Source organism: Tursiops truncatus, chromosome 12 (assembly GCF_011762595.2).
Source record: "Tursiops truncatus isolate mTurTru1 chromosome 12, mTurTru1.mat.Y, whole genome shotgun sequence".
Taxonomy (NCBI): domain Eukaryota; kingdom Metazoa; phylum Chordata; class Mammalia; order Artiodactyla; family Delphinidae; genus Tursiops; species Tursiops truncatus.
The window spans coordinates 60,166,108-60,190,149 of NC_047045.1; the positions used below are offsets into that span (position 1 = coordinate 60,166,108).

At 37.0% G+C, this 24,042-nt stretch overlaps 1 protein-coding gene and 1 pseudogene across 3 annotated transcripts in view; one reads left to right on the top strand and one right to left on the bottom strand.

The window, feature by feature from the left end:
* The window catches only part of EYA4 (EYA transcriptional coactivator and phosphatase 4), a 60,002-nt gene extending 36,180 nt beyond the window's left edge, over positions 1–23,822 (top strand). For all 3 annotated transcript variants that reach the window (XM_073789882.1, XM_073789883.1, XM_019951439.3), the window contains exons 9-15: positions 4,289–4,378; positions 10,157–10,215; positions 10,323–10,483; positions 13,365–13,479; positions 17,581–17,702; positions 19,744–19,844; positions 23,180–23,822. In XM_073789882.1, coding sequence (XP_073645983.1) covers positions 4,289–4,378; positions 10,157–10,215; positions 10,323–10,483; positions 13,365–13,479; positions 17,581–17,702; positions 19,744–19,844; positions 23,180–23,260 — 729 coding nt within the window. In that variant the 3' untranslated portion in view covers positions 23,261–23,822. The remainder of the gene's footprint in view (positions 1–4,288; positions 4,379–10,156; positions 10,216–10,322; positions 10,484–13,364; positions 13,480–17,580; positions 17,703–19,743; positions 19,845–23,179) is intronic.
* LOC109552779 (10 kDa heat shock protein, mitochondrial pseudogene) lies at positions 8,163–10,109 on the bottom strand (annotated as a pseudogene).
* Positions 23,823–24,042: the final 220 nt, after the last annotated feature.

Sequence of the window (24,042 nt, forward strand, 5' to 3'; positions counted from 1 at the left end):
TCCAATTTACGCTCTGCGCTTACACGCTAATAGGCGTTAGTATTTTGATATAGAGAAGTGCTGTCCTTGATCCTGACTTGGTTATACACTGATCACATCCGGCTGAAAAGCACACAGTTAAGGGCCAAGAGCTACTCATTTTCTTCATCTCCCCTCTGTCTCTGTATCTCTTGTCTGTCTCTCTCTCTCCAACAAATGTCTTGGGAATCGTTTCAGTATTTTCGTAGAACGCTACACAGAGTCAATTTAAATTGGCAGAGGTTCAGTTTGCCCCATAGGAAACTCTGCTGTAGACACTTTGAACCGATTGGAACTGTTATGCGTGTATAATACGTATCACAGCTACCACAAAACCCTGTTACTCACTTTATTATCCCACTTTCCCCCTCTATCCAAGTTTTCACTGTCACTTCATTGCAGACCCTAAACTCAACACTCACTACAGTTAAACTGAGGAAAGGCAGTAACCCTTGATTCATAAGGTGCCCATAATTCTACAAACACTAATGAAAACGAGCAAACATCTCTGTATAAAAGTTGGCTTCAATCCAGGAGTATGTTTAATTCTCAAATGCCTGATAAAGCCGTGGGATTGCAGGCTGCGGCAGCTCCTGCCCAGTGCTCTGCAAGGGAGAGGGTGTCCAACATGACAGCGACACCCACCAACTTCCTGCCCATCTTTCTTGGATTCTTACATCTGGGGGTTCTTTAGCTGGAAAATGGGGTGCTGGAATCTTGCTTACTTAGAATTAGCTATCCCAGTGACTTAGTAAACTGGAAAAAGAAAAAAAGTAAAACCGGATATTTGAAAGTAAGCCCTCACCTGATGTTCTCTTAGAAACAAGATCAGCACCTCTTACAAGCACAGCTCTCCTTGGCTTGTGGCGTGGCTCTTCCTAGCCGTTCTGTGTCAAGCCTTCGGCATAGGTGACAAAACACCTCCCTTTCAACAGGCCTTAGCAAAATACAGCCAGTTCACACTCAGGCAAACCTCAAACTGAAACTTCCCCAGTTAACCAATGAAGTTTTGCCAAAATGCTTACTAAGTCCTGGCTCTAGGAGCCTGTGTGATGTGGAATCTCCGGAGCTCGAGAAACAGATAACTGCTCTTCCTTTGCCGTGGGGTTGCATTCCAGTGGGGTGCTCAAAAACAGTTTTCATCATGTCATACGCTATGCTTCTTTGTTAGAGAATTCTTGATCACTGCTTAGGTAGCATAGAGAGTTACGTGCTACAGAAGCGTGGCATCGGTGAAAGTAACAATCAAAAAGAAACAGTACGTTTTCTCCCATCCCGTAAATCTGATCTGTAAATACAAAGAATGTGAGGCATTGAACATAAGAAATTGAAGAATTTTATCTAAAACTTGAAAAAGAAAAATTGGCATATCGTACGATAAGACTTTAACCAATCTAGTCTCAAGAAGGAAAACCTTTTATAGAAGACATTTCTGAACCCCCATCTGAAATATATATCTTTAGGGCAGTAATCATCAGAAACATAACAGAGTCCTGTGGAGCTCAGTTTTATTGTCTTGCATCAGTGAACATTCCTCAAAAGCATAGAGCATCACTAATGGAATTACATGTTTTCATGCTATAATTACATTTGATTTTTCCTGATATTTCTGTAGGCTTTTTGTTCATGGTTCCATGACTAGATGGAATATTTACAAGTTTTCTGTGTCCTCAGCCTATTCAAACCCCCCACCCCCATAACAAAGAGAGAGGGAGTCTAGAAATAGGAATTTTTTACAGGAAGAAGACACATGTATATTTTTTAATTTTTTTACCTCCAGAGATTTTCTTTCAGCAACAGCAACAAAAACATAAACAACAACAAAAAGAAATAAGAAAAAAGAATTTTATATTTGAAGGAAACAGAGCAAGAGATCCCTCTGAGTTTTGAAGCTCCTTGAGACACACAATGGGCACTTCATATTTTTGTTTTCATTCTTGAATGAATACTTGTTGGATAAAATGGAATTTATTTGATCTTTGGGTATGTTGCTCCAAATGATCCTGTCACTGGAATACAGATGAATCTAGCATAGAGTCATACTGACTGGAGGACATAACACCGAGATGCCATCAAATATGTGAACCAGGGCTTCCTGGTGGCGCAGTGGTTGAGAGTCCGCCTGCCGATGCAGGGGACACGGGTTCGTGCCCCGGTCCGGGAAGATCCTACATGCCGCGGAGCGGCTGGGCCCGTGAGCCATGGCCGCTGGGCCTGCGCGTCCGGAGCCTGTGCTCCGCAGCGGGAGAGGCCACAGCAGTGAGAGGCCCGCATACTGCAAAAAAAATAAATAATAAAAATTTAAAAAATATGTGAACCATGAGTCTCTGTTTTTGAGAAGAGAGAACGTCTAGCTATGAAATCCACAGAAATCTCCAAGAAAGAGACGTAAACAGTTGGAAAATTATGTTGACACCCAGCATACTATGATTGTCCTCTCATCTTCTCCCACATCAAGTCTTAGCTTTGCTCAACATCTCTGTGACCTTCTCCTCTCTCTCCTTCTCAGCACTCAGTTCCTATTCTGTAGGTTTTCATCACTACAGAATAAGAGGCTGACATTCACTTCAAACATGGTTACACTCTAAGGTTTCCCCCCTCAAAGCATTATGGAAGTACAGAGGGAAAAAATTGATTGTTGCAGTATAGGTGTGGCATAAAGAGGGTCTTCTTCTTGCAAAGTCGAGGAAGTTAGGGGGTGTTTATGAATACTGCTTGACCTGACCTGGGTTGCATATTCTTATCATAAATTGAAGTAACGTTAGCATTACATTTCCCCAAGTTTAAATACATTTCTTGAAACGCCATTTATTAGAACATTGAAAACACAAGTTTGGTTCTCTCTCCTCACATCCCTACAGTCTGGCTCCTGGCCCAGCCACTCAACCCAAATCACCCTCTATGGTCTTCCAAAATAACTTCTCAGCCAAAACCAATAGTATCCGTCTAGATCTGTCAGCCTTATTTGAAACCATTTTCTTCTCCCTGCCAACACCCATTCTGGTCTCAAATTCTGAGGATTTGTCCCTTCCAGGTTTCCTCTTTTCTCATCTCCAGAGTCACATCCAGAGCTGTTCTCCTTTAGAGATATTCCAACTCTGATCATTTTAAACACAAGGTTTGTGCATGACTTATTTCCCTAGCCCTAAAATAAAGGTCTTACTTTTAAAAATAAAGTCTTACACCTCTCTCTTCCAGGCTTTCAACTGTAATTAACTGTGATAAAGTACCAACTCTGGTCTTCATTCTCAACTCCTTGCTGCTGTGTAATCTCTTAGTTTCTATAAAGAAAAATTAAGTCACTTTGACTTTTTACTAATCCCCTTACTTTCATTAGACTTCTAGATGTATATATTTTATTTTTATACATTTCTATATTATATTTACTCAATTAATGTTCCTTTCGCCATACTCCACCCTTCCCTCTTCATCCCTAGTCAAATGCAGGTTAGATCAGACTCTACACATATTCAGATAAATATTGCCTGTTGATCAAAATACAATTAATAATGAAGTTAGAGCTGCTCTGCCAGCTCTTTCTATCCCACCTCCAGACGATATCGTCTGCTCTCGTCCTACAAACATCCAATAGACCTGCTTTTCTCTCTTTTCTACTTATTTGTTGTCATTCTTAAAAGGACGTCCTTTTCTCTTTGTAACAGATCTGCTCCATTCTTCAGTGTCCCATCCAAGTACCTTTCTCCAAAGGACTTTCCATGGAGTATATGTAAACTGGGTCCTGTGAACTAGCTTGCTTCCTTCCTCCTCCTCTCATGAATGTATAGCTTTATGTGAAAATGTATCTCAGTCATTTTTCTGTGCATATAAAGTTCTGTAAATTCACAGATGTAGCAGTATAGTTAATATGTTGTAGATAACCCTTTAGAAAGGCACCTTTTCTGATAATTGGGAAATCTTTTGCATCTTAGGTTAAAAACCCAAACAGGGCTTGCCTGGTGGTGCAGTGGTTGAGAGTCCGCCTGCCGATGCAGGGGACACGGGTTCGTGCCCCGGTCCGGGAAGATCCCGCATGCCGCGGAGCGGCTGGGCCCGTGAGCCATGGCCGCTGAGCCTGCGCGTCCGGAGCCTGTGCTCCGCAATGGGAGAGGCCACAACAGTGAGAGGCCTGCGTACCGCAAAAAAAAAAAAAAAAAAAAACCCAAACAGTCTCCGCCTCCTTACCCCCTACAGGCATATGCACTTAAGATAATTTTAATAATAACTGTGGTTACTGAAAATTTACTTCATTATATGTGCATTTCCTTTTCAGGATCCCCCCATGGCTGTAACCCTTGGACTCCGAATGGAGGAGATGATTTTTAATCTTGCTGATACACATTTATTTTTTAATGATTTAGAGGTAAGAATTACAGAGCTAAGAATAGTTGTATCAAACTATTAAAACTCTTATATGGTTTCTATATATGCAGATAACCTCACGAAAACCAGAAAGATAGAAATTTAGCTCAAGAGAACAGTAAAGTTCCTGTCAAGGGAAGACATTGTATATGCAAATATAAACAAAAGCGAAATTGTGTTAATGAATGATACATATTTACTGGTGCATATTTAGAACAAAAAGTGTCTCCAAAAAGGTCTGCTTTGATGTCTCATACCATACACCCCTGTCCACTACTCCTGGTCCTTTTGGTGTCTCAGCCACAATTCATTCCATCTTTGTATCAGCATTAGCTTTTCCAGGTTACTAACAAGGATGCAATTTAGGTTAATCACTGCACAGTAGTTAGTCACAGATACCGTTCCTGGTTCTAGCGTGGATCATTAATTTTTAAAATTTTTTTATTGGAGTATAGTTGATTTACAATGTTGTGTTAGTTTCAGGTGTACACCAAGGTGGTCAGTTATACTTATACATATATCCACTCTTTTTTAGATTCTTTTCCATATAGGTCATTACAGAGTATTGAGTAGAGTTCCCTGTGCTATACAGCAGGTTCTTATTAGTTATCTATTTTATACATAGTAGTGTGTATATGTCAGTCCCAATCTCCCAGTTTATCCCTCCCCGCCCTTATCCTCTGGTAACCGTAAGTTTGTTCTCTACATCCGTGAATCTACTTCTGTTTTGTAAATATAGATAATCTGAAACCTAATTCTAGACATTATCATTCCCTATTTCTTCCCCTTCTGGATAAAACCATGCAAGAGCTATTTACATAGCACTTCTGACTGGTTTGATTGCACTTATTTTCTCTTTTTTCCTTAATTCATCTTTCCATTTCCAACCTCAGATGAAGAGAAAGTAAAAGCAAAAACAACAAACTAAAAGAACCCAAGAAAAAATAGCCTCAGGGTAGCTAAATAAGTACTGTAATAAGGTATATAATAGGAGTGCTAACGATCTGAGTTATTAGGCATTCAGATGATAAAATCTGAAATAACCGAGTAACTTGGGCACTGGACAGAAGTTTCTCTCTGTCAAGAACAACTATGCTGAAATAGATTTCTCTTTCTTTTTTTAAATGACCCATTCAAATTGATTTTTTATCCCATGATTTCACAATGAAATTAAAGTGTTTATCTATAATCACATTATGAGTGAAGATGGGGATTATTATTACTGAATCTGCTCCTTGTGTTTGACATTTTATATTGGGCTTTCCATTAATTAATTAACAAACTTTTGGAATAAATATGTTTATCACATTATTGTTGTAGAGAAGAAACTGTAGGGCTCACCAGCATAAAAATCATTTCTAAGGCTACCTGCTAACTGATAGAACTGGGATTTGAAAGCCTGGAGTTTGTCTGTCTCCAGAACACATACCCTGTCCCCATACCATGCTGAAATTAACAGACGTGTGCAAGGAAAGTAAGCCAAGTTAGTGCTTTGAATAAGTTTTTTTTTCAATTGACAAGGTCTTAAACCCAGTTTTAGTTACATCTGAGGCATGAGTAAAAGATGTGTTGTTCAGTATATCCCATAAACATATGTGTTGGAAACCTGTGTAATCGCATTTTTTTTCTTGTTCTCTCTGCAGTGAGTCACTGTTTTTACTGGATAATAAAATTTAAATTCTGTTTAAAGAGGTTTTTTTTTTTCTTCAAGAGACACTATGAAAGATCAGTATTCTTGGGCAAGTCTTCCACTTTTAGATAATAAGAAGTAATAATCACCTCTCTAAAACCTGATTTAAATTAACCTTACTACTTATTACTGTCTACTGTATAGAATTATTTTATATATATACAATAATAGGAAACACACTTTAATCTTTTGGGAACTTGAATTTTTTATACATATATGGTGATAACTTTTTAGGTTGATTTTTCTGTTGGGTAAAATGGACGAGTCTCATTCTAAAAAGAATTCTAAGATTATTACTCCTCTCAAGCCTGTAAAACACACAAAAAAGAAGTTTGATATGGTTTTATCCAAGTTTTACAGTTTTATTTCATTTCATTTATTATTTTTACTAGAAATAAATGACTCTAGGTTCTTAGTGGCACATTAGAAGCCAGATGGAATAAATTTACCATCCAACTTCTAACAGAACACTAAAGTGAGAACATATGATGAATTTGAATATAACTTTATATTGATGATGATGAATTTGAATATACCTTTAGCAAGTTTGACGTGAATATTGGCATATCAGAAACATGTGGTCAGCTATGGTGCTTTAAGAATTTTTATTTTGGATTTGATACTATAGAAAATATATCTTTCAAATACCCAACAGGATCTCAGGTAGAAATAGCAACTGAGAAAATATTGGTATTGACTTTCTCGTCTATGATTATAGCTTTTTAGTTGTGCTTTAGAATGTGATAAAAATTCCATTTTACTCAAACACTAAAACTTAGTATCCAACAATAATGTACTAGGTCAATGAAATGATTTGGTCTCTGCATAGAAATTGAGTTCTCAGATGTGCACACACCCACGTGCACACACATCCGGGTGCCCAAGGAAACTCAGAGGTTTATACTAACTTAGGTGAGATAAACAAACAGTAAAAGTAATAAAATCTAAACAATAGCTTTCAAGATCATTCAGTACAGTTACATACATATCCACTATACTTCTGTATCTGATTTTGAAACTTTACTTTCTCCCAGTTTTTTATTTCAGTAAACCTCTTATAAGCAAAGATTGTCATGAGCTTCGTAACTGGTATTAAGCTATGTCTGCTTCTACTGACAAAGAGAATTCCTCAGGAGAGTAACTTCATCGTTAGCCTATTATGTGATTTCCCCTTGTGTATTTAATCTCTCAGGGTTCCTTTTCTTAACCTAAAAATCTAATTTGAGACTCAAATCCTTCAATAGATACTGCAACATATGTAGTAGCAGCTGCTCACACATAATTCCTTAAAAGATACAAATTTAAATCCTCTTAACAGATACTTCACTACATCCTGTGCAACTGCAGAGAAGGCAAATGCTCACACCACTGTCCCTAAGAAGTGAATACTCTCTGTTTAAATAAAATGTTATTTCAGTTAAAATAACTTCCAGAAGAGAAGGCACCAGGGAGTTTGGGCTAACAAAAGTGAGAGAAGACTGCTGTGGATTATAACTGATACAGATCAGTGACAACTTTGCGGTCACCTTATAAGACAAAATTAAAGAATTTATGATTAGTGCCAGAATTATTCCAAATGTTTGAGTTCTTTCACTGAAGTTTGTTAAAGCCAAAGCATGACACTGTTTTTACTATTTTGTGTTTTGTCAAAATGTTTCTTATAAAGTTCCTCTGAGTGAACACTAATTGAAGAACAATTATTTAGATTTTTCTAAAAATGTAAGTGATTGAAGTTCAGGTTTCTTTCACTGGACTGTAATCCTTGGGCAATGGTCCAGAGTCAACAAGCATAGTTAACTAGGCATAAATTTAAAGAGAAGTTCCATTTGGAAAAACCTCAAATATAACTTCAAATATGGAACTCACGGTCCAATAAGTTTGATATACTGATGTCCTCAGGAGTAAAAAGTAAATTTGGGGGCAAAATGTACAAATTAATCATATGAGTTAATACTTGAAATGTCAGAGGAATTTCTATAAAAATTAGATGGGAGGATATTAAATATAGAAATGACTTGTAATTCATAAGATCCCCCTTTTTTAATATCATTAGTTTATTATAAAATTATGGAAATTGTTTACATGATAAAAGATTTCAGAACCTCAGTGGAATCAGCAGCTTCGCATGATCCTGTTTCAGTAGTGGTTTAATTTGGTCTTCATCCTTACCAAGAACGTCACCAACTCAAGAAATAATCCTTGTCTTCGAGAACTACTTTGCTGCCTCAGTATTCTGGAAGAACTTTTATTTTCAACTTTCATACTAACTAGTTAAATCTCTTCACCCTTTCCTTTAGAACCCAATCCAAGAGCTACTACGGTTGCCTGCAGTACTTTTCCCTGAGAATTTTCTGGAAGCATAATACCTTCTTTGGTTAAAGTTTGGGCTGTGCTCCTTTCAACAAACACTCAGTCAAAATGGGGAAGAACCTCTCTAAATGCCTCTCCTGCAGCCTCAGCCCGTACTCTGTTCTCTTGCCTTCCCCTCCAATCTTAATATAAATATCTTCTTACAGTCCTTACCATCTAGAATATTGTTATTTTTATCACCTAACCTTATGTTAGACAATTTAAATGATTGTGGTAATTCTGTCATGAACTACATTTGTTTAGAGTTCTGCCATTCATTCAAACAAAGAAGTGTTGAGTGATTACTTCTTGCCAGAGAGTGCCTTAAGTGTGGGTATAGCATATCTGGGAGACCCAAACACCCCCCTCAGGGAGCTTCCAGTCAGATGAACTTTTTGAGGCCCTTCCTTCCTTACGAATATATTTATTCAAAAATTACTAAACCTATAATTTATGTACATAATATGAACCTTTAAAATTAGTTTACCTGGATTTTCAAGTTATGTACTAAAATTGTATTGATTGAGCTACTCACTAAGTTTTATATTTTAAAAGAAACCTGAGCCAACTAATTTATCCTCAGACTGCAACAAGATCTAATATACTCAGTGTGGAAAGCTAGAGATAAAATATTAAATATTTCACCATCAGATACTTCCAAGTCCTATAATGATTATAAATAGTAGCTGAAAAGTCTTTAGTATGGCATCTTATTTTCAAATTTAATGATTTTTCAGAATTGATTTTGAATGATGAACACTTAATATATATAATCAGACTCTGTGAGTTTGACTGTAATTATCTGAGGGGAAAAAATGAGGCCCAAAGGGCTAAACCATATTTACTCTGAGGTTAGTAAACTAGTTATTGAAACGCCCTACCGAAATTCCACCTTCACATCATGTACTATTTCACTGGAACTATGCCGATTATTTGAAGATAGAAAAGGACTCTTAGAACAGCAAAGAAGAAATGAATTCTTTTCTAGAAAAGTCACCATTTGTTCTGAGTACACTATAACTTAGGTCAAGTATGTGGGCGTATGTACCTAAAGTTTATTTTCCTTTGAATTTGTAGCACATTGGAGTTGGTAAATCTTCATTACTCCCTTTTACTTTCAGTATTCTTTTCAGTTGAAAGACTTAAAACAACCACAAAAAGTGTCAGCTTCTATAGTTATTAGCTTTTTGCTGGTTGAAAGACCAGGACTTTTAAAACAACATTAGCATGATTCTTTTCATGGTGTCACTGGCCCAGCAAAAAGGAAGTCATAGAAATTTAACAGAACACCATAATCATCAAGCCCCTCTGTTGCTGCTCCAAAGATAATAAATAATAGTAACCACTGAGGTGTTCAGCCCAAACAAGTTTTGAGTATCTTCAGATTAGCTTTGCTTTCATACTTAAGTATGCTTAACGGAAATGGCCGAAAGTGATCACCAGTGATTATTGTAAAGATTCAAGAGAATTCCTTATCAATAATTTTAAGATTAAAATTATTTTTGTATTTGCTCTGAAGAAACTCACATGCCATATGTTTTCAGGCCCCTTTTAAGGTCCTCTTCTGGATTTAGATCTTACAGAGTAGAAACGGTGCCATTTCCCAGCATGAGAGGGCGGGATGGGTGGGCAAATGCTGCCCTCTTCTGGCCATGGGCTGAGCAGGTGGAAAGATGGAAAAAGCTTCAAACATGGTGACAAGCATCCTTTGAAAAACGACTCTTCCAATGTTTTTAACAGGAGTGTGATCAAGTTCACATAGATGATGTTTCCTCTGATGATAATGGGCAAGACTTAAGGTAAGCCATGCCTTTCAGTATGCTCTTTCCTACAGAAATTCAGCTGTGAAGTTTTGCACATGTAATTATTTCTTTTATTTCTTTTTAATGTATTTTGGGTGTTGCAGTACCTACAGTTTTGCAACTGATGGCTTCCATGCAGCTGCAAGTAGTGCAAACCTTTGTTTGCCAACAGGTGTAAGAGGAGGGGTTGACTGGATGAGGAAGTTGGCTTTTCGTTACAGAAGAGTAAAAGAATTATACAACACCTACAAGAACAATGTGGGAGGTATGTGTGGCTTTTACAATTTAATAAAGGTACTGCAGATAGAGGTACAATTTAAACTGTAGTTTCAAGTTTCATATTAGGGACTATCCTTCTGTAAGATAAATTACCAAGAGCTCATGCTGGACGACAGTGAGCCAGAAATTTTAATTTCTTAGAGTTAGTGGGGGAAAAAAAATCTAACTGCAAAATAAAAGGTGCAGCACTGTCAAAGGAATTGGGAATTCTTTGTGCCCAGATGTTTGGTCAAGATTAATTGCAGGGCAGAAATAGAGACACAGATGTAGAGAACAAACGTATGGACACCAAGGGGGGAAAGCGGGGCGGGGGGGATGAATTGGGAGATTGGGATTGACATGTATGCACTGATGTGTATAAAATGGATAACTAATAAGAACCTGCTGTATAAAAAAATAAATTAAATTTTTAAAAAAAGATTAATAGCAGGACATTTATTTTGCCCTTCCTCAGCTGGGACGCTCTCAGTGAAAACCAGACAAAGGAACTGATACAGGCTGTGGAAAGAAAATCTGTCTAAACATAAGAGCCCTAGTCAGTGAAGCAGAGTTGTTAGCAATCATTACCTTTCTGGAATGCTATCAAAAATAAATGCAAACTGTGCTTTATGTCATTTTGAAGACTTCAACAAGTTAACTTTATCCTGTCAAAAACTGCATATTATCTGACAGTATATCTTTGCCATGTATAGTGTTAACTATATCATGGTTTTTATAAATTCAAATACTCTGTAGGTAGTATCTAAACCATTTTGTACTCATTCATATATTACAGGTGATATCAAAACCTGTGACCTCAAAACTTAGATCCTGGATGTGCTTCTTGGCACAATAAACCTTGATCGTCTTTATTATTAGGATCAGTTTTAGGGCAACAAGATCGTAGGATTAGTTATGAGGTCACTTAACATTCTTCTCTCAGGGCTTTTTGTTTGTTTCTCTTTTTAAAGAAAAGAGGGATGGTTGAGGAGTATAAACCAGAATCTAAAATTGAAATAAGACAGCTAAATATATATTTTGCATGCTATACATGTGTATATTTACATGTATGTCATAGAATACAATATAGTAAATAAAGTTTTCATCTATAAGGTATATACTACACCATACACATCTTAAGGTTGGCTGTGTGTCTATTGGCCTTGTATCCCAGTGCCTAGCTAGCTTGAAGCACATAATAGATGCTCAATAGATGTTCAGTAACTACAAGAGAACCAAAACATGTAGAACCATAGACAGTAATAATGTTAGAACCAAACCGGAGCTTAGATATGGAAGATCTTTATTTCCAAATGAGAAATAGTCTCCTGCAGGCTACTAACCTGCCCATGCGTTTAGGCAGGCAACTTAGGTTTCCTAATTCACCCTAACACTCTATACAAGACACTTCTGTAAAATCAAATAAATAGGTATTCTATTTAAAAGCAGTTGAGGGTAATAACTTTAACTTTAAGATAAATATCCCTTTGGGGAATCTGAATTAATTTTTATCATTCAGGCATGTCATTATTTCCCTCTTAAAGGGTATTATTAAAATTATTTTAAAATTAACAAGATTACTAGTAAATAATCGTATAGCGTAAAAAGTTTAAACAATGAGATATTAATCCATTTTTTGTGATATGTTAACATCTCTTTATTGAAATAATGACAAATGAGGCTCAGTAGAAACTATAAATTTTGGTTTAAAAATTTGTCCACCAAGGACTCTCCTGGTGGCGTAGTGGTTAAGAATCCGCCTGCCCATGTAGGGGACATGGTTTCGAGCCCCGGTCTGGGAAGATCCCACATGCCGTGGAGCAACTAAGCCCATGCGCCACAACTACTGAGCCTACAATCTAGAGCCCGCAAGTCACAACTACTGAAGCTCGCATGCCACAACTACTGAATCCCGCGTGCCACAACTACTGAAGCCCTCGCTCCTAGATCCCATGCTCCACAGCAAGAGAAGTCACCGCAATGAGAAGCCTGTTCACCACAATAAACAGTAGCCCCCACTCGCCACAACTAGAGAAAAGCCCGTGCACAGCAACGAAGACCCAACAGAGCCAAAAATTAATTAATTAATTTATTTTTTTTAAAAAAAGTTATCCGCCTATAAATGAACTCTTAATATTCTGAAATATGATTTAACTAAGGAACTTTATTTTTTAATAGCTTTACATGATCTTGTTTCCTCATGAAAGCAACAGGTTTTTCAATAAAATTAGTATGCCTACTTCTTTTCTTATCCTAACATCAATGTAGTTTTCAACCATCGTCTATAGCTATATCATAGGCTTCAGGATTTTAAACAAAATTCTTAATTCCTTTGTACAAAACAACATATTTCTGACAGCTTTAGCACTAGTATTAGAAACAAATTCTAGAAAACTCTATAGCTGTATGCGATAATGTCATTATTACTGTTTCCAAGTGGTAATGGTTGTGATTATTAAGAAACTAAACATTTTCAGACAACCAAAATATTTGAGGTTTGTATCCCTAGGCTGGTAGACCCCTACTTCTTCTCCAGACCTATCCTGTCAGTCTTCTGGAGTAGTTCTCAAAGCTCCTCAGGTGATTGGCATCCACCATGCCGGATTCTAGGATCAGTGAGGGCAGAGACTGGGACCCACTCTTTCACTGTTATATCCCTAATTTTTAGCCCAGAATGTGATGTGCAGAAGTTGTTCAATAAATGTTTGTGGAATGAATGAATCAGTGGATAATCAATTCTGAAATGGAAGATCAGGGTTGATATCAATCTCTCTCTTTTTGATATAGGTGGGAATAAAAATCATCTGGAGCAGACAGAAGGAAGACCAAACTAGGCATCCCAGAAAAATGTTCATCTCTTGACACTGCCCTACTTTTCTGTGTTGCAGGACTTCTTGGCCCTGCCAAGAGAGATGCGTGGCTGCAGTTGAGGGCTGAGATTGAAGGTCTGACGGACTCCTGGCTAACAAATGCACTTAAATCTTTATCAATTATTAGTACTAGGTAAGCGGTATTGTTGCAGTTTCTATATTTATTGTATTGAAGATGTAGTTCTAATAGCATAGCATATATCAAAATGTTTTAATTCCCAGATTTGTTTTAGAGTTTGAAGGGACCTAAAATTCACTGTGTGTGTGTGTGTGTGTGTGTGTGTGTGTGTGTGTGTGTCTGTGTGTGTGTGTGTCTGTGTGTGTGTGTCTGTATGTGTGTGTGTGTGTGTCTGTGTGAGTGTGTGACTGTGTGTGTGTCTGTGTGTGTGTCTCTGTGTGTGTGTCTGTGTGTGTGTCTGTGTGTGTGTGTGTGTGTGTGTGTGTGGTGTGTGTCTGTGTGTGTGTGTGTGTGTGTGTGTGTGTGTTTTGGGATGGAGGATGGGGGTTGCTGCTTCTCAGAATAACTGGGAGATCCATCTCTTTACCGTTCTCTCCTCATGACCCCTGACAAACCCCATGGGAATGTCATTTGACTTTCAAATTTAGAAAAAGCACTCTGTTGGTGACAAAGTACAGAAGATGATGGCAAAAAACACGATACTGTTTATACAATTAGTGCATGTTTTTAAGTCTTTTATGCCATTATAGAGAATATACGTAATTTGAACACATCAAAAAAAAGCAAGAGAAAGCTCCTGAAAAACTTGTAACCTTTGTGTTGTTTAGTTCAAACGGTGAAATGCTGACTTGTTAGTGTAGATAATAGAACTGAATTGACATAACTAGTTGTGTACCATGTGCCATAAATGCTAATTAATAATATAAATCCGGAACATGATAGCTAGTAGGGTGGGAATGAATCTTTGTTCTATCCTATTCCTTAGTTTTATTTCTGTGTTGGATGAATAAATAAAATCATGCTTAGCAAATGTGTGGGTAACACAAAATTCAGAGAAGAGCTAATATTTGGACTGATTGAATCAAGATACAGAGAAACCTTAGCAGGGTAAAAGGAGAGTCTAATCAGAACATGGAAGTAAACGAGTGTGTCCCAAATCCCTCACGTGGCTTTTAACCACGTGGCATGACAAGCCACTGCATTTATAGCAGAGTCTCTAAATGGAGAGGGGAGGGGGCCGTAGATTCCTGGGTCAGGCTGGGGAAGCAGAACAGAGTACTTTGCTCAGTTCTGGGCACCTCATTCCAGCAGGGGCTGTGACATATTTGTAGCATCTTGTGTCCAGCAAAGTGGCCAGAAGAGTTTAGGCTGTGGAAACTACAGAAAAGGAACAGTCAGAGGGAGGAACCGAGGAGTTTAATCTGAAGAAGAGCCGTGTATGGAACAAGGTTACCAATTTCAACTACTTGAGATGCTGGGCTGGAAATAAATTACATTCCTCTCTGCATCTATGAAGGAGAGAGTTGGTCCCGATGAGTAGGAAGCCGGGGAAGGGAGGTTCTGGCTCCATGTGGGAAGAATTGTCTGACAATTAAAGCTGTTTTAAAATGGGACTTGCTGCCTTGTGAGCTCTGTGCAGTCACAGAGACATGGAGACCAAAGGGCAAGGAAGCTGGGATGTGAGGACAACAGCCCCTAAGATCGTGTGTAAAATGTAGAAGGTGCTTTCATTATTTTTAAAGAGGTCTCCTAGATAGTTAAACACCAAAGGGTATTACATTACATTGTATGTGTTACATTATTACATTATCTATGTGTAGCCATTGTATATTATATATAGATTATTATTAAACACACGGGTATGTGATATAAATAACTAACTAAATAAATAAATGTATGACAAGGAAATGAAGGGGAATAAATCATTATACATTGAAGTTTTAAGTACCATGAAAGTTGCCAAGTTATCCACATCTGTTACCTTATTGGTAAATTTCACAAACTCTGTCAGAAAAGCAGATGTTTACACCAAACACTGCTGAATTATATATCAGAGCCTGTAGCAAAGTGTGTACCCTGTGACTGTAATTCCTCTTCTAGGAATGTAGTCAAAGGCCATAATCATATGCATAGGAAAAGTTTATATGTAAGATAGCATTGTTTATGATACTGAGAAATCAAAACCATCTAAGTGACTAAGCTTAACTTTAAAAAATGGTGGTGCAGCCACAAGATAGAGTAGTTTGCATACATTATGTTTTGTTGGAGGGGGAGAATGATGGACAATATGACATATATAAGTAGGCTCATGATAAAAACAAATGAAAAGAGTAAGATGTAAGATTACACATACAGTATGGTCCTAATGGGAAAACAACCTACATGCAAACTGAAAATCTGAAAATAAATGCACAAAATGGGGACAGCAGTTATCATCTCTGGATGGTTAAATAATTGGTGCTTTTCATTTTCTTCTTTATATTCATCTGCATTTTACAAGTCTATATATGCAATTTATAAATGTATGCAATGTTTGTAATTGAAAATTACAATGCATTATAAATTGCATATAAATATATGCAATGTTTGTAATTTATTTATTAGATTTCAGAACCAAATTTAAAAAGCCCGTGCTATCTTTTATTCCACCGTGTTTTCATTCTGTAACACTCATCTATATATGACATTGAATAACATCTTATTTTGATGAAATATGATGTAGAACCTTGTGTCACAATACAGTAATGTGTTTGTGTATTATTCTTAGTAGTCTGCCATTATTTGGGGAAGTTTTGTCTGATCAAAGGCAAGTCACTTTCTAGCTTTTTATTTTTTTATTAGTAAAATTTAATATTGTATTCATGATACTTATTAAACTTCTACCTCTAGAAGTCTTTGTTTCTTTGTCCCATATAAATTGATAACCTCATCATTTAGTCTATGGAGATAATTTAGAAATGAAAATGTTTTAAAAGGCTATCATTATAAAGGTTTTATAATTGTTTTTAAATAAATTGTAGTCTTCTTTACACATGATATGTCTAAAGAATATAAACCATAATATGAAGAGTACTGGGGGCTAAACATATACATACCTATAAGAATTTAGCACTCAACTTGTCCTTCTAAGTTGCCCTTGAGACCAGTTTTCTGAAAATCAGTCTGCAGAATTCTAGAGAATATTGTATCAGCCCTTACAAATATGTATTAAAGGCTCACGATAAAAAATATCTAGTAGAGAAAGGTGCATAGCTATATGCCTTCTGATTCCCAGTTTCAGGTGTGTGGTTTGAGTCCCTCCAGGCGGGACAGCTCAATTTCCCTGTAATCCAGAAGGAAGGGCCACAGTCCATTCTTTTCCCTGGCTCAGGCTAACAGTCTCCCCTCTCTTGGTGTTTCCTTTATCTCACCTTCCCGGCTGCACCCTCACCCCCCATCCTGTCTACTGTGAAAGAAACAGATGTAAGTTGCAGAGTGGAAGATTCTCACTCTCAAAGGGTAGTAGATGGATTAAAACAAGGCCCATTAAATGCAGTTTGCCCTTGGTTGTTAGAAGGAGATTCAGGAACTCAATCCCTTCCGTTCTAAATAAGAATCCTCTCTCTTTTTACTTCTTCAGGATGCACCATTTGTCAGTACCTTGATTGGGACTTTCTGGGCTGTTTCTTGCACAAAATCTAAAAACTCCTCTTACACATCCCATCCCCTCCTCCCTTCCTGTGTCCTCTACTTTCCCAGGCTCTAAAAACTCTGGGACATGGAGTCCTATCACCCTAAAAACTACCTTACCTGCCTCAAATAACAAAGCCCCTTGTGACTCTTTGTATATGTGCAAATTTTATGAAAACTGCCGATGTGCATACTTGTAAAACTCAGAGGTAAGCCATGCCCCCTTTAATAATCTTTCCATGATTGCCGCTGGCCGAGGTAGGTATCCTGTGAGGTTCCACAGGGACCTGAGGAGATCTTGGTTATAGAACACATTTCTTATCCACAGGGGTCTATTTACTTGTCTCCCTCCCTGTCTACCTTGTGATCTGGGTAGGAGGGAAAACTTATTTTCCTTCACTTCCTTCATTTTGGGATGTATTTCTGGCATCTGGCATTGCGCCTACCAGGTGATAGGTACCATAAACAACTGTTGAATATTGAAAGGGTAGGTTATCAGGGACTGTTCATTATGGAATTGAAAGACTGCAGGATAATTTAAAATTTGTACTGTTAGACGTTATCTAGTATTAGAAAACAAAAATGCCTGTTTCCTCCTCATCTTAGGAGTAACTGCGTAAATGTCTTGGTAACAACAACCCAGCTGATCCCAGCACTTGCGAAGGTTCTACTCTATAGTTTAGGAGGTGCTTTTCCCATTGAGAATATTTACAGTGCAACTAAAATAGGTAAGAAAATTATTTCTAACTCCGTGTGAAATACGTTCGTATCTGTGTTTTGGGGGATTTTCTTAATGTGTGTCTCCATATGATTCCCTCTTTCATCAATTTTGCTATAAGAATATCAAGCAAATTTGAGTAGAGCTCAAATAGCAAAGTCCCCTGCAACTCTTTGAGCATGTGCAAACTTTATGAAAACTGTTGCCTATGAAATTCTGAACTCGGTATCTGGATAGCTCTGACTCTTTATATATACATATACATTTATATTATATTTGTATTTCAGTATGGCACATGTTATCTAAATAATATACAGTACCTTTAGCCATAGTATTTAATATTTTACCTAACATGGTATATGGTATTACATCCTTGCATATGCAATAATCTAGATCTAAGATAAAAGTACTGTTTTGGCATTATAAGGGAGTGTCAGATGGATTGAACGAGTAACCTTAATTCCAGGGGAAAAAAAGTTTCGTGAACCAGAAAACATAATTGGAGCATTCATAACATATGAATGGCTGGAAATCCACATTTCCAGAAACGTTCAGTAGCAATCAAAGAACTACAGCCTTGTTTATTTAGATCATAGCTATCTATGGAGCCATCTTTGACTTTAAGTACCTTTCACAGGCTCTAAGACTTCTAAGAAACTTTCAAAAACAAAAGCTCATCAACTTCTGCCATCTTGAAAGAGTTAAAAGAAAACAACTCATGTATTCTGTTGGCTGTCAAGGAAATGCCTGGGGAAATAGATGGGTTGTACAATGTGCCCTGAAGGTCAACAAACAGGCTCTGGCGGCTGGACAAGAGTTCCGAATCCTAAAATCCCCTACCAGAAATAACCTGCCCTGGGCCTTGCAGAGTTCTGATATTGGCACAGGCAAAAAGAGCCCCCAGCTACAGCTGTTTGGGGAGTATAGTTAAAGAGAGGCAAGCTTTCGTAAAGTAAATTCCTCATTGTCCTAAGCACTGCCATTCAGAGCCCTGGTACCAATCCCATTCATTTTTTATATAAGTGTATTTATGCTAGCAGGACTAATACATCGAACCCGATTTTGCTTTTTGACAAATCAAGTAGTTTTACACAAGCATAAACGTTTCCTCTAGTAAGGACAACATTCTTTCTTACTGGCCAAATTGTTCCTTATCTTTAATCTGAAAAAAAAATCATTTTTATTTTTCCCTTTAAGCTAGTATTTTTTGGAGTTCTGAACTATCAGAGTAAGAAAAAGTGAAAAAGAAGCCATGACTGAATGAACATGCTGGGAATGAAATTCAGAGAATAATGCCAATGTTGTAAAAACAAAGAACATGTAAAAATTCTGTGGTGTTATTCCCATAGTGCGATCAGAGGATACTAGTGTCACCAGTGCTGTGGTCCAAGCAAACAACACCCTTAGTACAATTAATCTGAGCAGACTAGCTCCCAGCCACTTGAAGAAAGGAAGTGTTTATCAAGATAAATCCATATCTTAGTATTTCCTCTTTCGTTCTAGGTGAACCTTCAGTTTTTCACAGTAATAATTTTAGCTGACTTGTCTATACTAATTAAAACAAACTAGATAAAATGTAGAATTACACAAATAAATGTAAAAACTGATAGTTGCTTGTAAAGTTGTTCCTATAGCCTTTTAATGGACTGAAAGATATAAAAGAGATATAAGTTTTTTTTCCAATTAGATACTTAGCCCTACTGACTTTTTTTGGAGTGTGAAATACATTCATTTAATAATCTGTCTTAAGTAAAGACTTAGAGTATTCAACCATATTTGTTGATTTCATAAACCCAGAGTTTGCAAGCAAGTTTAAGTGATTGATGTTCAAGAGAAAGTAACTTAACACTTTATGAATCTTTAGGTTAATGAATGCAATGGCTGAAAGAATAAGCAGTGCATTGTTTTTCAGGCAAGGAAAGCTGTTTTGAGCGTATAGTGTCCAGATTTGGCACTAACATAACTTATGTTGTGATTGGAGATGGCCGAGATGAGGAGCATGCCGCTAACCAGGTAACTTCACTCTGAACTTTATCTTGTTTATCTTCCAGGAAAAGAAAGTTGCTTTGAACGAATAATGCAAAGGTTTGGCAGAAAAGTAGTATATGTTGTAATTGGGGATGGTGTAGAAGAAGAACAGGCAGCAAAAAAGGTAACCTGTTTCAAACAATGTTGGTGTGATACTTCTAATGCAAGCTTTTCTGTTTGCATTCCTGTAGTTTGGCCCAATGGCAGCTTGACAAATGATTTAAATTTATAGATGCAAAGCAGTAAGAGCATGAGAAGGTCAGTACTTACATTCAAATAAACCATTTGGAGTCTAGCATTTTTTTTGCCTGAAACTTCATAGGAAATATAGGAACATTTAGTTACATTTATTTGTGTGTGTGCTTGTGTGTGTGTGTGTGTGTGTGTGTGTGTGTGTAATACACACAGATATAAGAAAGATGGGGGAAAAAAAAACGTTTTTGAGCACATGAAGTTCAACAAGATTAAAGACGCTTAACGAGCTCCATAGAAAGCCATGTGAGTGGCTCAGTTCTTACCCTTTTCCCATCCATCCTCTATGCCATATGGTCCTTGCGAGTGCCTAGTAGTAATTGTGCCCCATGATGATAAATCTGAGGGTAGCTTTAATAGATGAAGAAGAAAACTTACTAGAGAAATTAATAAATGCTATTGGAGTGGGATATATTATTCAAATCCTTTTGTGCCAACTTGTTATAGAGACTTAGAGGCAATGTCCTTTACATCTTCTAGAAGAGTGTTATTTGTTTTGGTGAGTCATTGGTACTTGATTGAAGCCAAGCAGCTGGCTTTGAATATATTCAGAAGATCTCATAGGCCCTAGGTATTTAAATCAGCCTTTTCATCTGGCCCATATTTCTGAAAAAATCAAGGCAATTAAAAAACCATTAACTGGTTGGTCCAGCATCAAAAGGAGAATGATATCAAGATTGGCCCCAGATACCAGACTATCGACCAACACAACTGAGATCTACCGCTTCCTTCACTGATTGATAGCAGAATATCATCTAGCCAGGATTAAAGTGATATAATTTATAAAACAAAGCAAAATGATGAATAAGTATTGTTGAATAATGACATGTCAGCATATATTGTTTTACATAGAAAGAATATTGTCTTTATTATCCTGAGGAGATTTCAAATAATCATCTGATAAAGCCTTCACTAAACACTTGCATGTGCTGGAGTGTTTATCTGATTTCTGTCCCCCCTCGCCCTCCCCCCGAAAAAAAACAACATAAACAGTTTCCTAGGAAAGTTTATAGTGATACTAGAAAGGTAAAAGATACGATTTATGTTTGTGGTCAAGTCAAATCAAGCAAAATGGAGAAAAAGAAGGAGCTTCCACTTTAGAAGGTTTGGTGACGCGTTGGAAGCCATACTTGAAATATTCCATGCTTTTCCATAACATTAAGAGAGTTGTTTCAGACTCATCCTCCCACAGTGCCCCTCCGTCTTAATTAGCAGTGTCAGTGACCCAAGCTGACGACCACTTGAAATCCTTCCGGTTGCACACAGTTGAAATATCTTCTGGAGTTTGTCAGTGTCCCGAGTCCTTGTTGTTTCAATTTTTCATATTGGCACCATAATTACACACAACAAAGAGCAGTCAGTGCAGCCACCATAGCAAGCACTTTACATGTCTTTTAGCCTATGTGAAATTCACACACATCTAGGTCAGGACTAATCAAATTCGCTTTTCCAAACCAGAAATGGTATATGCCTTTGAAAATTAAAATTTATAAAGTCAACCCCATTTATGCGTGGCGTGAAAACTAGACTTGGTATACCAGTTGTTAACACCTTCGGCTTTAAACCCAAAACTTCAGGAGAAAAAGGCATGACTCCAAGTGGATAAGAACCTTGGTTAGAATGCTATTTCCAAATGGTTGTTTATGTAGGTACAGTTTTGGTGATGGTGAAGGCTTATAATTCTATTTTGAAACACAGGTGGTTGGTTTCTCTAGTATCCGGAATGCATGCTCTTCTTTGGATGTAGCTGTAATCGCATGTGCAAAAATATAAAGTACTATTTTGCTATTACAAATAGATCTGAGCTGAATTTTTAAAAAGTTACTTCTAGGTGAATTTTGTGCTTTAATTTGACCCAAAAGCATAGTTTGTTTTGTAAATCTAAGAAGAAATTTCAAAGTTGACAACTGAACTCCCCTATAGAAATATATGCTGTGAGCCATATTTGTAATTTTAAATTTTTTGGAAGCAGTGTTTAAAAAAAATTAAAAAGAGAGACAGGTAGAATTAGTTCTAATGATATACCAATATACTCAAAATATTATTGTCTAAACACCTAATAAGTATAAAAACTATTCATGTGATATTTACATTTTTAAAACAATTCTAAGTCTCCGAAATTCAGTGTGTATTTTGAACTGGACTTGCCACATTTTGAGAGCTCAATAACCATATTGGGCTAGTGGCTACCATATTGGGCAGTAAAAAACTATATAACAATAGAGATTATTATTTTAATTATTCATTTTTATAATAAAGTGTCTTTTCCATGTTACATATAATATACATATATTTCCATTTTACATGCAAATATATAGTCTACAAGATGTGATCAGCCCAAACTTACAAATAAAGTTTTGGTTTTGTTAATTGCTATAGTGCATTATTTCCTTTTTTTCATTATTGTCCACAATGAAGTATTTTTAGACATTTTTTTTCCTAATTACAACCATTCATGAAATTTTAATACCACGCATATACCATTACTGGTATAGCTTTGGAGAGCCACAAACCATTGTAATATCTAAGAATTTTTTCCCCACAAAAACTCATTTTTGTCCCCGTAAGGGGGTGATATCTCCCCCTTGAGCATGCATGCTGGAGTGCTTTCCCTCAATCCCACACCAAGGAAATAAATCAGGTCAACTCTGCTGGCTTAAATTATTACTTACCCCAGACAAGTAAGAAACTTGATCATCCCCACATTTTCTTCTACCTTATATAGTCCAGCTTCAAATTATATTTTAATGTAGAAAGGAATTCACCCTCTTCCTCTCAAATCGACAAAAAGCCTTGGATTTAGGAAGTTTATCATTTTTTTTGAGAGATGGACCTTAAGGAGTGACGTAGTAAGTAAAATTTGTTTTCCTCCAGCCACGTAGGATTTTGACGCTCAGCTTGCTTTCCCGGATGCTGAGATTAGTAATGACACTTTCCAAAATAAATATTAAACTACTTAAGAAATCTCATTCCTTTCTTTTATTATCATTAAAATCCAGTTCAGATCTATTTCTCTATTATTTTGACAATACCACATTGATGCTACCAAACCTTCAAATATGATCGTCCCTCCCTTAAACTCCCTCCCTTGAACTTGGGTGAACTACACTTCCTTGTGCGGACCGCTGCTTCACTGAGATAATAGTTATGCTCTCTCTCCATCCCTTCCCCTTCTCTCTCCCATCCCTCCCTCTCTTAACCACACAGCACAATATGCCCTTTTGGAGGATATCAAGTCATTCAGACCTCTTGGCTCTACATCAAGCACTGGAATTAGAGTATTTGTAACTGTGTTCTCTAGCTGGAGATCCGTTTTTTTTTTGTTTTTTGTTTTTTTTTTTTATATTTCAAGTACACTGAATTTTTATGTGTGATTCAATGCCTCTGGCTTTACACATATAAATTGTCTTAAAGGATGAAATCATATTTGGAATGAGAATTCCAGAATGAAGAATTCAGATTGCTGAATGGAATTAAACTTTAGTGCTACAGAAAGGAAGCTCTATGGTCTTATATTTACAACACTTTAATGGTTTAAAAAAAAAAATCTGTGGAGGTTGCTGGTACACACCGAATGAGTCCTAACTGGAAGTAACAGCTTTAGCAAAGAGCTCTCACCCTGGCAAAGCACCAACACAGGCTCCGTCTGACAAGGTTCAACAACATTCCTCAAAATGGGAGATCTTCTCAGCCCTGAGGTTTGAATCTGACTTTAGCCTACCTAGCCCAGAAAATCTGAATTGGAATGCACTCAGACTGTGTAAGGACAGTCCTATCTAGACCTGTAATTTGTGTAAATTATTGATGAAAGTAATTTACTGTGACTTTATTAGCAGCTGACTTTGGAAGTGGATGCAATTTTTCTTTCATTTGTCGGGGAGGGTAGCGGGAGGGGAAATGGGAATCTAATCATGTCTCTTTTTTTAAGTTTGGCAAACAGAATGTTCATACTGATGTGTTGTGCCTTAAAGACAAGACAGCATTTGTGTGTTACAATGTAACTTTGGTTAAAATCTCTGTAGATAATGAAAAACAAAAACCTTTGTGATCATTCTTAAGATGACCAAATT